This window comes from Acipenser ruthenus, chromosome 3 (genome assembly GCF_902713425.1).
Source record: "Acipenser ruthenus chromosome 3, fAciRut3.2 maternal haplotype, whole genome shotgun sequence".
NCBI classification, from domain to species: Eukaryota; Metazoa; Chordata; class Actinopteri; order Acipenseriformes; family Acipenseridae; genus Acipenser; species Acipenser ruthenus.
Genome location: NC_081191.1, coordinates 6,179,823 through 6,195,717, shown reverse-complemented (window position 1 = coordinate 6,195,717; position 15,895 = coordinate 6,179,823). Strand labels below are relative to the sequence as shown.

The 15,895-nt window shown below is 38.2% G+C and overlaps 1 protein-coding gene across 3 annotated transcripts in view; it reads left to right on the top strand.

The window, feature by feature from the left end:
- Positions 1-15,895, top strand: part of LOC117435811 (cyclic AMP-responsive element-binding protein 5-like) — a 155,188-nt gene that overhangs the window by 31,152 nt on the left and 108,141 nt on the right. For all 3 annotated transcript variants that reach the window (XR_004549202.3, XM_059011106.1, XM_034059251.3), the window contains exons 3-5: positions 298-391; positions 3,021-3,142; positions 8,415-8,572. Coding sequence is in view for 2 of the 3 variants with exons in the window: in XM_059011106.1 (XP_058867089.1) it covers positions 298-391; positions 3,021-3,142; positions 8,415-8,572 (374 nt within the window). In the remaining variant the exon portion in view is untranslated. The remainder of the gene's footprint in view (positions 1-297; positions 392-3,020; positions 3,143-8,414; positions 8,573-15,895) is intronic.

The window sequence follows — 15,895 nt, the reverse complement described above, 5'->3', positions numbered from 1 at the left end:
ATGCATAGTTCACACACCCTAGTCTCTTTAAGTTGCCTTGGATAAAGGTGTCTGCTAAATTAACACATTTTATATATGTGTGTGTGTGTGTGTGTGTGTGTGTGTGTGTGTGTGTGTGAATTATTATAATGTTTATTGATGTTATTCAGAGTTTAGTTAGTTAGTTACTTATCTTAGTGCAAGTCCAGGGTGAATCCTGTAGTCTGCAGTCAGTGAAACAAGCTGGAATGCAGGGCTCTGGTTTTCCCTGCACATTTCTAACTCGTACACTAATGCCAGCTTTTTTGTGCCTGACAGCGTTTTCCCACCGAGGATCATCTGATGATTCACAGGCACAAGCATGAAATGACTTTGAAGTTTCCATCAATAAAAAATGATAATATGCTATCAGGTAAGAAAATATAGGCAGGGCAGCTTTGTGATATGACCAATGCTCACAGAAAAGATTTATTTACACACTATATTTTTATTTTGAGGTATACTGTACATGTGGCCAAAGAGCCTTAATTGTATTTATTTTTTTGTAAAGGGGGAACACCTTAAAAAACACATTATTCGTTCAGGGAACTTTGAACAAGTTTGCACTTACAAGCCAAAGTTTTTTCAGGCTCTGCTAGATATTTTATACTACGTTTAACAAAGTCCTGTTGTGGTTTCTTTTAATGGGATTTTTTATTTATTGTATCTCTCTGATTAGCTGTAACTAACTTTGGCCTTAAAACTCATTTGCTTACACATAGGTGTTAACATGGAGGTAAGCAGCAGAGTTTAAGGTAAGTTAGCAATTGTAAAGACAATGCGTCTTCTAGTCCAGTGGTTTCCAAACTGGTCCTGAGGCTCCACTGTGTCTGCTGGTTTTCATTCCAACTGCGCCCTCAATTACATTACTAGACTTTTAATTGAACTGATAATTTGCTTAATTAGATATTTTTAATTGTTTTCAGCTCTTAACAGTTGCATATGTCAAGTAACTTGAACTCTGCAGGACTGGGGTTGGGAAGCCCTGTTCTAGTCAAAACATTTGTCATATCATTTATAAACATTTCTTTTAGTATTTCTAAATTTAGCACTATTGAGTGTTTAGTAGTTTGGATGATCGCCTTCTTTAAAAAAAAAAAAAAAAAAAACAGTAGGACATGCAAAACAGTTTATGCATCTGTTATTCTTTGAGAGTACTATATATGCTATAGAGACTTTATCAGCAATCATTATTGGTACTGTCCCACACCCGAGAGAGCTGCTGTCATGAATTACTGTCCCACAACCTGATGGATGTAACAGTAAGTGCCAGCCTAAAAGTAATCACCTGCTGAACACCCATTCCGCCCTCATTCTTTACGACTCTATCAACTCCCCTGATCTGTTTAATCTCTGTGGGAAGCTTAGTCCTGAGCTTCCTTTCAATCTAACCTGTTTAAAACAATAAAGCAACACAACAAATCTCAGACATAACTGGGCAGTAATGTTAGTTAGTTAGTTAGTTAGTTAGTTAGTTAGTTAGTTAGTTAGAGCTATTATACTAGTTATGTCTGCTAATGTCTCAAAGCAGTTTATGAAAGAATTGTGAAACATAGTCATAATATAATTGAGACTAGACACAACTCTGATCTTATCCTCTGTACAGACTGGACATTTGCAGAGATTGTTTTTATAAGGACAGCCCGGGATCTGTGCGATCAATGATGCAGAACAATAACAGCTGTGATTTGATGCCCTTCTAATATTTATTCACTTTGCAAGACAATATCAGATTCTCTGATATAACAGCCAAGAGCTCTTGGATTTCTTTGACGTGGGGTGCGCTGCACCTACTATGAGGCACTTTTAATATGTGAAGATTGGGGTATATTATTTTAAGGCAAAACCAAATTAAAGGGGGCACAGCTGACATCGCAGGGGTCACAATCCCTCCTATATTGTGGTGTCAAAAGTGACCTACACCAAAATGTATCGTTTTCATGGGCCTCCAGTTCAACCTCTCTGCTTGTTTGCATTAAAAGTGTTTTCATTGCCACTTCTGAATCTCGGGTCTTTAAGTAACACATATTTCTGACATCTCTGCACTTGTAATGAGGAATGCTCGGGGGAAAGCCGGCACAGGCTTGTCTCTGTTCTCTCCACATGACTGACAGCCAATGGACACATGAAGATGCACTTTACTTTAATAAGCAGATCTTTCCTGAACCTGAAACTTTATATTGCCCCAAGGATAGTGTTATTTAGAGGGTGGTGGGGACTTAGCCGACATTTGAATGGTAACCATTCAGTGACTCAGTGTTGGACCTATGTGATACCATGTAAATGTATACATTCACTGCAGAGATTGTCTTTCATGTCTGCTTATCTCAAACTTGAATATTCTGTTCAGTACGATTGGTGTCTTGCACTAGGCTTTCACTGCTGGAAACCTGGGGACTGGTCTGGCTAGTAAAATTAGTGTGATGATCTCCACCACTGTGATTTAGGTTGATGGTAGGGCAGGGTTGAAATGCAATGTGGGATTGTAATATAAACTCACATAGCCACTCTGCCCATACCATTTACTAGATTTAGCCTGTACCCATGAACCTTTAATGAGAAATAAATGGCAAGGAATACAATCCAACAGTTTATTTCATAGTTCAGCTGTACATTGTGCTAATTCAATTCACCAATCAAGCCACGACTAGATCAACCCTTAAAAATGTTTATTAAAAGCCTAGCAAAATGTATATAGTAAAAACATAGTGAAGCCATGGTAAAATATGGGCAAGCATGGAGAGTCATATTGATCTAAGGTAAGCATGGTAAAAATGTGGTAACAAGCACTACATTCTGGTGTAGGCACTATAGAATCATGGTAAAATACTAAATTAATGTGTTAATACAGTGTTGTGAAGAGGGGGTTGAAATGCACCACGGGTTAATATAGTGTTATTGTTGCTCAATGCATTTCCGCTTCCAAATGCATTGAACACACCAGCTTCTTAAATGACAGATGTAGACAACAGGTTTATTAAATTATTATCTACTCATTCCAGACCAGACACCTACGCCAACGCGCTTTCTGAAGAATTGTGAAGAAGTGGGGATCTTCAATGAACTGGACTGCTCCATTGAGCAGGAGTTCAGAAAGGCGCAGGAAGAAGAGGACAATAAAAGGGTAGGTAACTGGAAATACTGTACATTTCTTACAACTATGACAAAAGACCCAACCATGGTCACTGAGTTACTGTGCCATTGCTTCATTTAGAAAGACAGTGTGGAACATGGTTACAATGATATCAACACAGACTAAGATACAGAAGATACATGGAATCCCATAGAGGGATAGCGCTCATCTTCTGCCTTGTCAGTGTCAGTCTGATTAACTAATGGCTAATGTTTCTGGGGCAGTTTAGTTTTGCCAGTGATATACCCCCCACCACCCCCAAAATAAACAGTTCAAGCTTATGAGGGACAGTAGACCAACATGAGTCACGCTTTACATTATACCCTCTTAACTGAGTGTAGGTGTAAATTAATAATTTATCATATAGGCTAAACAGCACCCCTTTACCCAGCAGTAGTCAGAGAGTGAGACAGACTCTGTAACCGGACCTGACCCAGGTAAGCAGCACTGAGGGATCGGGTTCAACAGCTTCACCTACAGCCAGCTGGTTTCAGGTTTCCACAGACCTGAGCATTAAGGATCCAAAACACATGGATTATATTAGCTCCGTGTTCACCACCAGTGTGACCGGATACCGGATGCTGGTGAACAACCCCTGCATCACAGCAGTATTTAGAAAGTACCTGGAAATTATTTGAATTGAGACTGTCTAGTTGAAGGGAAATACACTTTCCAGTTAAAATGCAACTTAACCCTTGGGACAGATGAATGAGACAGAGAAAGATATCTCCTCTCAAAGAGACATTGTCCATCACAAAGTGCTTTGGCTGGTTATTATTATTATTATTTATTTCTTAGCAGACACCCTTATCCAGGGCGACTTACAATTGTTACAAGATATCACATTATTTTTACATACAATTACCCATTTATACAGTTGGGTTTTTACTGGAGCAATTTAGGTAAAGTACCTTGCTCAAGGGTACAACAGCAGTGTCCCCCACTGGGGATTGAACCCATGACCCTCCGGTCTGGAGTCCAGAGCCCTAACCACTACTCCACACTGCTGCCCCAGTTGGGAAAGCTGCCCCTGATGGGAAAAGGTTATGTCTTCATAGTGTTAGCACTGTGATCACTGGTTCCCCTTTTCTTGTGTTGGAAGAAAAAGCGAGTTCGCTCACTTTCTATACTTAAATCCAGGATATAATGATTTTTCAAAATAATAAAAAAAACTATTTCTTTCTCTTATCCTATCATTGATGTGTGGGAGGTCTTTAACATATCTGCATACTGTAAAAAGAAAAGCAAGCAGAGTACTGAAAGATCTTGAACAGCAGAAAAGGGGACCAGATGTAATGCTGCTGATGGTAATAAGATGTGAGCAGGGCCAGATTAACCCATCACGGGGCCCCAGGCAAACTACCTAGGCCACTACCTTCCTATATGAATAACAACAAATAACCCATTTTGTGCCAGTTTTCATCAGCTGCCAGATCCGTCAAGTCAGTCACTTCTTACTGCATAAATTCCATCTAGTCTATTCAGTATATTTCCAATAACAGTCTGTGGTAAAAGCATTGCAAGCTGGACCATGTCTCCCAAGCCCGCTGTGCTTTGGCTACTTGGTTGAAGAACGCGTATACTAATTTCAGCACAGTATTGTAAATTAGCATTCTTCTTTTGATACTTTTGGACAGTTGGCAAACCTAAGTCAAATGCAGTTTAACTTACTTCTTTCTCAATCACCAATACAGCAAAGCCAGTTAGCTCTCCTTGCTTTACTGTTAATTAGAGGTGTTTTTTTGACACGCTTTGATAAAGAAAATGCTAGTTCTCCAGGGTCAGGGATAAGGTTTTTGACAGTTCAGGGCTTTCAGCACTGGTTTGTAAAAATCTTTCTAATGCCTCCTTTGCATCTTGCGTTCTTCTTCCCATTTCTTGTGTTTATGCTTTGCTGCCCCTGAACTGACTGCCCTGGCATTTGCTGGTGTCGCCGCACGAAAGAGAGCGAGAGTAAGTTCCGGGTCAGCCAGTTTGATTTTGTGTGAACACAAGTGAGATACACAGCCTCGATTGGAATGTCAGCCAGTTTGATTTTGTGTGAACACAAGTGAGATACACGGCCTCGATTGGAATGTCAGTGAGTGAAGTTCTTCCATTTTGCGCGCAATTCCATATCTGTTTAAAACAAACAAACAAACAAACAAACAAAAAAAACTTTTCTTTGGGACCCTCCATGACTTTGGGCCCTAGGCAGCTGCCTAGTATAACATGTTGTTGCAGGTGTAAGGGGCTTAACCTCCCCTGCAGTCTAAATCTATATCTGGATCTGTTAGTCTTACTCTGATCGAAGTGACCCCATACTAGAAAACTTATTTTAAAATAGTGACACTAGTTAGTAAGATATCTGGTACACTTGCCTCCATTTGCTATTACTGTGAAGAAGGGGGCTATGCATAGTGGTTATTCTGGGTGTATTAAAAATTAATTGAAAAAGTACAATTTTAGCTGTAAAATCTGGTGCATTTTAGATGTCCAAGACACTCTATTTGGCCACAGTTTTAGACAGATAGTACTACTGTACAGTAGAAGTGTTTTTTTTTTTTGTTTTTTTTTATAAAAGTAAATTTTTTCGGAAAGCTAAAGAATATATGACTTAGAACACTTTCCAGTATATATCTGAAAACTGTGTTTTTGAAGATCTTTGAAATTATAACTTATAATGTTTCCAGCACTACCAGACATAAGAATGCCCAATGAATATACTGTAGTATATTTATATATATTAGGGGTGTGCAACTATATGAACATTGTATATCGATATTGTGCATGTATTTTGATATTGATAATATCAAAGTCATCCTAAACACATAAAAATCTAATAACAAAATTGCAATATCAAATACTGTAACGATCTCGGTTCCCGCAGGCAGGGGTTTCTCACAGGCAGAGGTGTGACGCGAACCCGGGACCTCCCGCACTGAAGCATAGCTCCAATACGTACAGAAGAGCCGGCTCCCTTGCAGGAGCTGGTATCGGGCTTATGTCTTCATATCTGATTGTGTCACCTACCAACCCTGACCCCTACCCCCGTGCATGCTACACTCTCCCCTGCCAGCAACAAGTCCACCCTCGGACTTGCTCACCAGGCTACAGTCTTCCAAGTGTGACCTGTGATCACTGACACCAATGTAACATTCTCGGTTCCCGCAGGCAGGGTTTTCTCACAGGCAGAGGTGGGACGCGAACCTGGGCCCTCCCGCACTGAAGCATAGCGCCGATACCGCTGTACAAAAGAGCCGACTGACAAAAACACATTGTGGCGAAACACGTCATGGTTTTTGATTGTTTAGAAAAATGTTTGTTCAATAAAATATATTTTAATCAGAAATTAAAAGTGTGCGACCAAGTGTGCCTCTAAGTTGGCGGATCGCAGCAAATCAACAAGATAAATAAGGTTTGTTCAACTGCACAAATATATGTATATATATATATATATATATATATATATATATATATATATATATATATATATATATATATATATATATATGCCTATATATAAATAAATAAATAAAGGACTGAACTGGAAAACATAAGCAGCCATTCATTCAGCTTTCAGGGCTCCATATAGAGAGCAAAAGGGACAGTGGTAATGATTTACCATCAAACGTAAAGTCTAAAACAAGGCTTAAGCAGTCAGGTTGCTTGTGCTGCTTTTCTGTCTGTACTTCTAGACAGGCAGGTAACATAAGTCTGCCTGCAGGGTACTTGTTTCAAATTCATGTCAATGGCTTAGTCTCATCTGTATGATATCTGCTACAAATCTTAATACACCGTTAGCCTTGTGGGTTTCTACATTTAAACTGGGTCATGTCAACCAGTTTGAAAACGCTTCTCTCCCGGTCTTGTGTAAAGTTATTCCATCCTATGCTCTATGTTGTAATTGGAAACTGGTCTTGTATGAAGTTATTCCACCCTATACTTTATATTGTAATTGGAAACTGCGCCAAGGTGAAGGTAGTTGGGCAACTTATACAACCTGGACTGCACTTGCAGAGAGCCCAGGTGGGTGGTTAGGATCAATAGACCTGTAAGGAATGTCACTGCTGAAGTCTTTGAGGCCTTGACTGGGGCTATCGACATTTGTTATGATTATTTAATGTTGAGTGCTGCTGGTGGACAGGAAATATCAGGGGCCTGCTGTTCATAACCCTTTTTATCTAACCTAATGCTTATGACTAAACAATACCAGGGCCTGGAGCCTGAGATCTTACAGAACTCAAGTTTGGAGGAACCCCCTAGAGTCAAAAGGATCAAATGAAGTAAACCACAGCTCTAACAGCACATAACGAATAAGAGGCCCGTCCCAAAAAAAACACTTTAACTTTTAATACCAATTCTTTTTTATTTATGAACACTAATTAAAATTGGTGAGAAAAAAAAGTTAATTAATTGAGCATGCTTGTGGTAAATACAGTTTTCTTGGTCCCTTCAAGACCCATTTGAAATGATTTAAATAGAATACATGACATGTATTTGCAAGGCATAAGGAACTGAATGGTAAAAACTATCAAATTAATGTATTCTGTCAATGTAATTATTAAATTGAACATATATGTTATATAGAATATACTTACAAATAGTACAGTTTTCATTTTCTTCCAATTTGTTTTCAATGAGGCCCTAAGAGCCAGAACTGTGAAAGAAAGACAGGGTGACATTAATATACGTCTTCCTGATTCGATTACCAATACCTTCCTAGCTAAATAATGCAAGATAAATACAAACCATGTGATTACTAGCACACATTCACAATCACCATTTCAAAGTGTAAAGGTGCGTTATCTTCAGTGTGTAGTGTGGATAGATAGAAGTCAGGCAAGGTGAGTTTTAGACGTCTTGCTTCTATTCAAACTGTACCAGTGTTTCAGCATTATTAAGAGTGTCTGCTTGAGAGACCCCTCCAATTGACACTAACAAACTGAAGCTAAAATTAAGAAGTCACCGTGGGTAACCATGACAGGACTGATGCAATGTAAGATGTTGGGTCACTGTGGATAACCATGACAGGACTGATGCAATCTAATGACTGTTCCACTGTTCTGAAGTGATACATTCATCAATGATAACTTCCTTTAATTACTTCAGGGAAGATGGATGGAAATGTGCAGTCTGAACTTCAGAATGGCCTGTGTGAGCACTTGTTAGAAAAGTCTTAAAAAAAGAATATACTGTCTTTTCTAAAACTGTTTTAAGGATATTTTGTGATGGGCACGTTTGTATTCACTGAATTGTGTCCTTCACGGTTTTGGTTTTCTAGAACATTTCGATGCATGGCTCAGCAGGACCATCCTCGCACCAGCCACCCCACACAAGGATGCCAAACCACAACACCAGCATTGGGATTCAGCAAGCCATGCCGTCCCCACAGTCCAGTTCAGTCATCACACAAGCACCTTCGACAAACAGACAGATCGGGTAAGAGGCGTCAGCCCTGGTTTGCTAAGATTTCATGGTTTAAAGATAGTTTTAGGTTTAAAGATAGTTGCCAGGAGGATCCTCCTAGTGCAAGTGATAGTGCCTAGTCTGTAGGGTGATAGGTTGCTTTTACTTTGTGATGTCACCGGGTTGCAAGTGCAGCCCTGCATCTACTGTGATATACATTTCCCTAAATTTCCCTGCATCTTTATGTTTCTGTTTATGGAGTCAAATCAGGGTTGTTTTTTAGTCAATAGCCATTGATTTCTACAACACAAAGCATGTGGAAAATAGTATTGACCCTCATACAGGTGTTAACATTTGTGGTTACCTATAATATGTCTCTCTAATTCTTTTTTATTATCACAATTGAGTCTGACATCTAGCTGTTTAATATCAACAACTGACACTATTTTACAGGACTTTCTAAAAGTGCATTTCTTTCTTGATATGAATGTGTGCAATACACCTGCATTTCTTCCTATGATTTGATGCCACTTGGTGGCATAGGAGCATAAGATAACTACCTACTAGTACGTGTAAAGTTCTAACTGCGTAATACATTTTTTGTTTTTACCAGAAAGGGCTGGAATGTCTCCCCAGGGTAGTTTTATTTTCTTCATAACAAGGATTTTACAAAAATCACAATGGTGACAGCTCTTACTTTATGGCGGGTTCATAAACGTTTTTTAAACAGGAAGCTGTTATAACCAAAGCCTTTCTTACAAGTCAGTTCTGGCAATGCAGTGCTCTGTTCAGTTCTTGTTACAGGCTGGGCACCTTTTTTAGTTCTATATGTTTGCCTCGCTTCACATGTCTTAAGGCCATGATACACTATGCAATTTTGGTGCAATCCGATCGCATGATTGCATGCAGTCGTGGCTGATCTCTCTGGGTGCAATAGGGTGCAATCGGATGTGATGTACTATATATATAGAAGGTGTTTGGAAACGGAAACGAGAGTATTTGTTACGCCTATTTCGTATTTTGATGTTGCTATGCACATAGAACATACAGGATGTGTACTTTTGTGCTTGTAAACATGTCTGAATTTGTTTATTTATGTTAGAATGTATTAGGGATTTATTTTTTGTTTTTAATAAATACATTAAAAAATATCATTCATTGTTATTTTTGCATAACATTCATCATCCAGAGCACTCGTACTTTCATTTTAGGACTGTTTCGGTATATCCCTTACAAAAAAGTAATATAGGCTTATAATTTTCATTGTTAGTTTATACATTACCGAAGTACGGAAGGTGAAATATTTGTGGGAGTTGAAGTTTTACGCTTAAAACATTAAACACTCAACACGTATACACTTTATTAAACCCCACAAATAACTCGCCTTTCGTACTTCGGTTGGATTAATTTGCTAACATTTTCTTGGTTAGCTACTTAAATTGATTGAATACTTTGTAGTTTTATTTCCCCTTCCATGATTTTTATTAAAATGTTTAAATTGACCATGTGCTTGTAAATTTGTACGTTCTTAGAAAACTTTTAAACTTTTACCATTTACCACAGTTTCATGTGTATGACTATGAGTACAGGAGCAGAGCGGGAAATTGCTTCTCTGGTTCTCTCCTGTCAATTTCAAGTTCTTTCCTGTCAGCGTAGATATTGTCATGTGACTCCTCCTTGCTCACTGATTAGATACTTGTCCAGGGCGATCACATCCGATTGCATGAAAATAGTGCTTGCAATAGGATGCAATCCGATCGAGCCCGATTGCACTGTGCAATAATTATTATTATTATTAATTATTTCTTAGCAGATGCCCTTATCCAGGGCGACTTACAATTGTTACAAGTTTCACATTATTTTTACATTCAATTACGTTATTTTTTACACATTATTTTTACATACAATTACCCATTTATACAGTTGGCTTTTTACTGGAGCAATCTAGGTAAAGTACCTTGCTAAAGGGTACAGCAACAGTGTCCCCCACCTGGGATTGAACCCACAACCCTCCGGTCAAGAGTCCAGAGCCCTAACCACTACTCCATACTGCTGCCCACAATAATGATGCGATAACCATGCAGTCACGGGCTGCAGTTTGCACCGAAATTGCATAGTGTATCGTGGCCTTTAGAATGACCTTCAAGCAAAAAGAGGAGGATCAGTGTCTGTGTAATAAATAGCCTGTCAGTCTGGAAAAGAGATAACCTTGTAACACTTCTCGTATGGGGCCCGTCAAAGAAACAGAATTATTGGGAGAAATCCCCTTTTAAGATTTAAAAATTCAGCCTCATTAATATAATTTGGTTAATGGGGGAATGTAGTGGAGCTCAACTCCAGGCAGCAGAGCCAGCCTGTGTTATCTTTTGTTACTGGAAGACAGCACTGACATGTACCAGCAAGGGCTCACTTACTGATACTGGGAGCAGATCCTGCCCTTGGCACTCTTTATCTACCAGACACTTTTATAGACTGTAATTAGGAGAAGAGTTCAAGTCTTTTTCATTTTCTTTTTAAGTATTTATTAAAGTTGTTTCGAGACGGTGAATTGTACAGTTGTAGATCTGGTGTCAGTGTAACTGCCTCAGCCTTGCCCTTAGAATATGACCTCTATAATTCTTCTCATGAATTTCCATGTCTGTTTTTTAATCTTCTCTTAATTTTGGGAGATGTTAAGCTTCCTCTTATACTCATTTCATTTGGGTTGCTTCTGCTTCTGTCTTGTTTTAAAAGAAAATGGGAGTCAAAAGGGCATAAAGGGCTTAGGGGCTTGCAGTAAGTCATTGTCTAATTTGAAAATCAAAGCCAGAATCTCTGATCACCCCAGACCTCAGCTTTAACTAGACAACGCTGCCTTTTAAAGTGTCTACGAAATACAATACAAACTTAAAATTCCACTTTAAACTGTGACCAGGTCAAAGAGCCTAAACAGTAAAGAAATTATTAATGATCCTATTTGAGCATAAAGGAACAATGCAATGGTGTGAGAAAAAAAAAATCTGTTATTCATAATGCCATGCAGAATCAGCAGTCATCACTACTTATTAATTAGTAAACAAGTATTTCCAGGAAAATGTAATAAATCATTGGTGGCAGGCTCAGTGCTTTGGAGCCAAAGGATGGTAACTAAGTCCTCCTGGAAATTAAAGACATGCTGCCGGTACCGTAGAGAATCAGATGGATTATGCAGCTACAATTGAAACACAAGTCAGAGCCAGGGTGGGAGCAGTGTTTTGTTTCACAAGTCAATTGGCAGCCGATCTTCATTTTTAATACTGATGTGAACAATTCAAATTGTGTTTCTGTTCCTGGAATCGTACTGTATGTGGCCGTCAGGTTCTTCCCTGGTGTCATAGTTCCCACTAGATTAACCCTGCATACGGCCTATTTTATTTTGTTTTGCTTTCCTGCAAGAGACTAGCAAATACATAGTTAAACCGGCTTTACTGGTGTCAATTATATTAGTTATCTGTGATTCTAAAAGTATTATTGTGCAGGCTGTCAGGTCAGACTGATGTCAGCATTCTGTGATGGTGTGCATTAGACTGGGTTAAAATTTCCTTTTAAGAAAAACCTTCAAAATATCAATAAAAATATCAGCACAATTACAATATATGTTCACCAGGTGGTGCCAAATGCTGAGTACCAGTAGCACTGAAGTTAAATAGAAGATACAACACTTTAATGAAACGACATGTTGATTAATTTTTTTTTGTTATTTACAGAATTAGGTAATAAAATCACTGAGAATTAAACAAAATGTTTTCCTTGAGAGGAAATGCTAGAAAGAGCAATATGTATTGTGCATGTTTTAATTTTGTTTTTCATTGTAAAAAAATAAAATAAAATTGCAAAACACAATCAGCTTCCTTAAAGTGCTCAAGAGAAGAGGGAGGGGTGTGCCACCAAAACAACCGCCTGTGTTAAATTGAAGGCTGTTGCTACGGTTTACACCACTTAGATATCATGTAAACTGCATGTTTCTGGTAGAAATTAGGCTTTGCCAAGCAATATATTAAACTTAACTGGGATGTTTGGTTTGCATGTTGATGGTGAATGGATTTGTTCTGAATGCTTTAAGCACCCTGCTGTGTGATCTGGATTTATTTTACTGTCAGAACTGCCATTGTTGCTGTGTGTTAACTTATCTGATGTCTTTCAGACCCTTGATAGTAAACCAAGGTTATCATGGTAAAAACAATACTCTTACAGTACACAATTATATGAGTGTTTCCACTGCTTTAGAGTGAGCAGCCAGTTAGCTAAGGGACAGCTTATTTCTTAGTCACGAAGGGAAGACGAGTTTCCTGAAAAACATGGCAACAATTCTTGTTTTGAAATCAGCATTGAATGTATACTAATTTTTGGTAGTAAAAAATAAATCTTTTGAAATGTTATTTTCCCACATATGCAGTAAGGTAATGAAACATATATATTTTTTCTTAATTAAGCATCCTTATAAAGTTTGCAGATCTGCCTCCTCTGTTGCAACTAATATTTCAAAAACCATTTCAGGTGGCAATTTCATATTTTCAGTTTTATGGAAACTCATCTGGAAAAAAATCTAATGCCACTGTTCAGTTTGACCTGTTGCCTAAGACGGCTGGCGCCTCAGATCAAAACCTCATATTTTAGAAGCCAAGGTAGTGATTTTATATTTCCAGGGTTATGTAATCTTTTACTTGGCAGTTTAGGTGGGCACAGGGGAGGTCTCATTAGACTGATCTAAAGGAAGTGAACCTACAGTGGCACTGGAACATTGACCCAAATCAAAGTGAAGATAAAGGGGGAAAATCTATAGCAAAAGAATAAAGTACTTTTGAGAAAGTTGTTCAGCTTTAAGATTTTTTTTTTAAATAGCTTAATTAAAAATATAGATAAAACTTGTTTTTTAAAACAAAATAATTTTGTATCAAAAGAGTAGAATTCTTTTTTTTTCTCTTCATCTTAATGTTGAATTTGAATGGTAATTTGAGCATCTACTACGTTAATTATTTTTAACTCCTGGCATAATCCTATCAATTTAATGGTGGCTGCCAGGAAATCATTTAGCTTGAGCAGCATTTTTTAAACAATTTCACACACTATCCTGGAGAAACAGATAACAGTTATTGTTGTTTGCTGCTAAGCAACAGTATCTTATATAAACTGTTCCCACTCTGGAAGAATAATACTGCCTTTTGTGAAAAACTTTTGACACTAACCAGTATTCTTTCAGAGCTAACTACTAAAAAAATGGAATAATGGACCAAATTCATGCAGAGTTAGATTACTTGCTTCAACAGTGTGCAGTGCTTTCTGCAGTAAAAGGAAAGGGGCTTTTGATTTTGTGGAAAATAACCTGTTATGCAGGAAATCTACAGTTGTGTCATACAACAGCTAATACAATGATTATCAAAGGGATGCAAGTAATACATACACATGCCGGAAAAGGGAAATGAAAATGTTAAAATCAACAAGCTGCCTCTTTGGACCATCAGGAAATACCCGTGGACAGAGTAGAACACTTACAGAGGAAGTCTACAAACCAGATTACTAAACAACGAATATATGTGCCCCACAGGTACAAGGCCATCAATTCTGCATGTACAGAGAAATGAGAACAGTAACCGTATATTAGAGACATGTAATACAGATGCCTATCATCACTCCCTTGTCAGGTACTAGACAGTTCTACTAAGCACAAGCTTTTATCACTCATTTTCATGTCAGATGTAAGAAATTATAAAGGAACAGAGCCTACATACTTGGAGCAGGGGGCATTTGTGGTGTCTTTGGGCTGTGGCAGTATTCACAAACGGGGTAAGTCTTAAATACTATACCTGTGCAACGTTACTGGAGTACAGTTGTTTGACCAACAAGCCTCCAAAGTGTGGGTTATTCCTTGTGTGTGGAATAAACACCCCACTCCTTGAATGCTCAGCGAGGATTCTGTTTAAATAACTTACATTAAGTTCCAACTTAAATTAAAGAGCTGAATTTTCCTTAAACCGAGCTCCTTATGAGCTTAATAACGGGATGTAACAATGTGATTCGGCCAGTCATACTGTCCTTGGGTTATAATGAATGCAAGAGGGATTCCAATAGGAGATCCGGAAAATGTATTCAACCCTACAACTGTAACTATAACTCTCAAAACTTGTTGTGTAAATATATACATAAGAACATAAGAACATAAGAAAGTTTACAAACGAGAGGAGGCCATTCAGCCCATCTTGCTTGTTTGGTTGTTAGTAGCTTATTGATCCCAGAATCTCATCAAACAGCTTCTTGAAGGATCCCAGGGTGTCAGCTTCAACAACATTACTGGGGAGTTGCACAATTCTCTGTGTAAAAAAGTGCCTCCTATTTTCTGTTCTGAATGCCCCTTTATCTAATCTCCATTTGTGACCCCTGGTCCTTCTTTCTTTTTTCACGTTGAAAAAGTCCCCTGGGTTGACATTGTCTATACCTTTTAGAATTTTGAATGCTTGAATCAGATCACCACGTAGTCTTCTTTGTTCAAGACTGAATAGATTCAATTCTTTTAGCCTGTCTGCATACGACATGCCTTTTAAACCCGGGATAATTCTGGTCGCTCTTCTTTGCACTCATTCTAGAGCAGCAATATCTTTTTTGTACCAAGGTGACCAGAACTGAACACAATATTCTAGATGAGGTCTTACTAATGCATTGTAAAGTTTTAACATTACTTCCCTTGATTTAAATTCAACACTTTTCACAATATATCTGAGCATCTTGTTGGCCTTTTTTATAGCTTCCCCACATTGTCGAGATGAAGACATTTCTGAGTCAACATAAACTCCTAGGTCTTTTTCATAGTTCCCTTCTTCAATTTCAGTATCTCCCATATAATATTTATAATGCACATTTTTATTGCCTGCGTGCATTACCTTACACTTTTCTCTATTAAATGTCATTTGCCATGTGTCTAGATCATTTTGAATGACCTTTGCTGCTGCAACAGTGTTTGCCACTCCTCCTATTTTTGTGTCATCTGCAAATTTAACAAGTTTGTTTACTATACCAGAATCAAAATCATTAATGTATATTAGGAATAGCAGAGGACCTAATTAAAGATGTAATTTCTCCTTACTGCTTCTAACTGCTCTGTACTTTTCCACGATTTTACTTCTCCCACTCTGTCGCTGGGAAGACTGGCTGGCTTTTGTTTATCTGTGTTGTGCTGCGGGCTCCGCCCCTCCCCCCGTGTCTCAGAACGGTGGCGAATTTGAATCAGCTGCTCTGAACTTCAGCTTGTTATCAGAAAAAGACACGCAGCTGTAAGGCTTTAAGCTGCAGTGTTTTCTGATTAAAGCAATTAAAGATGTAATTTTTCCTTACTGCTTCTAACTG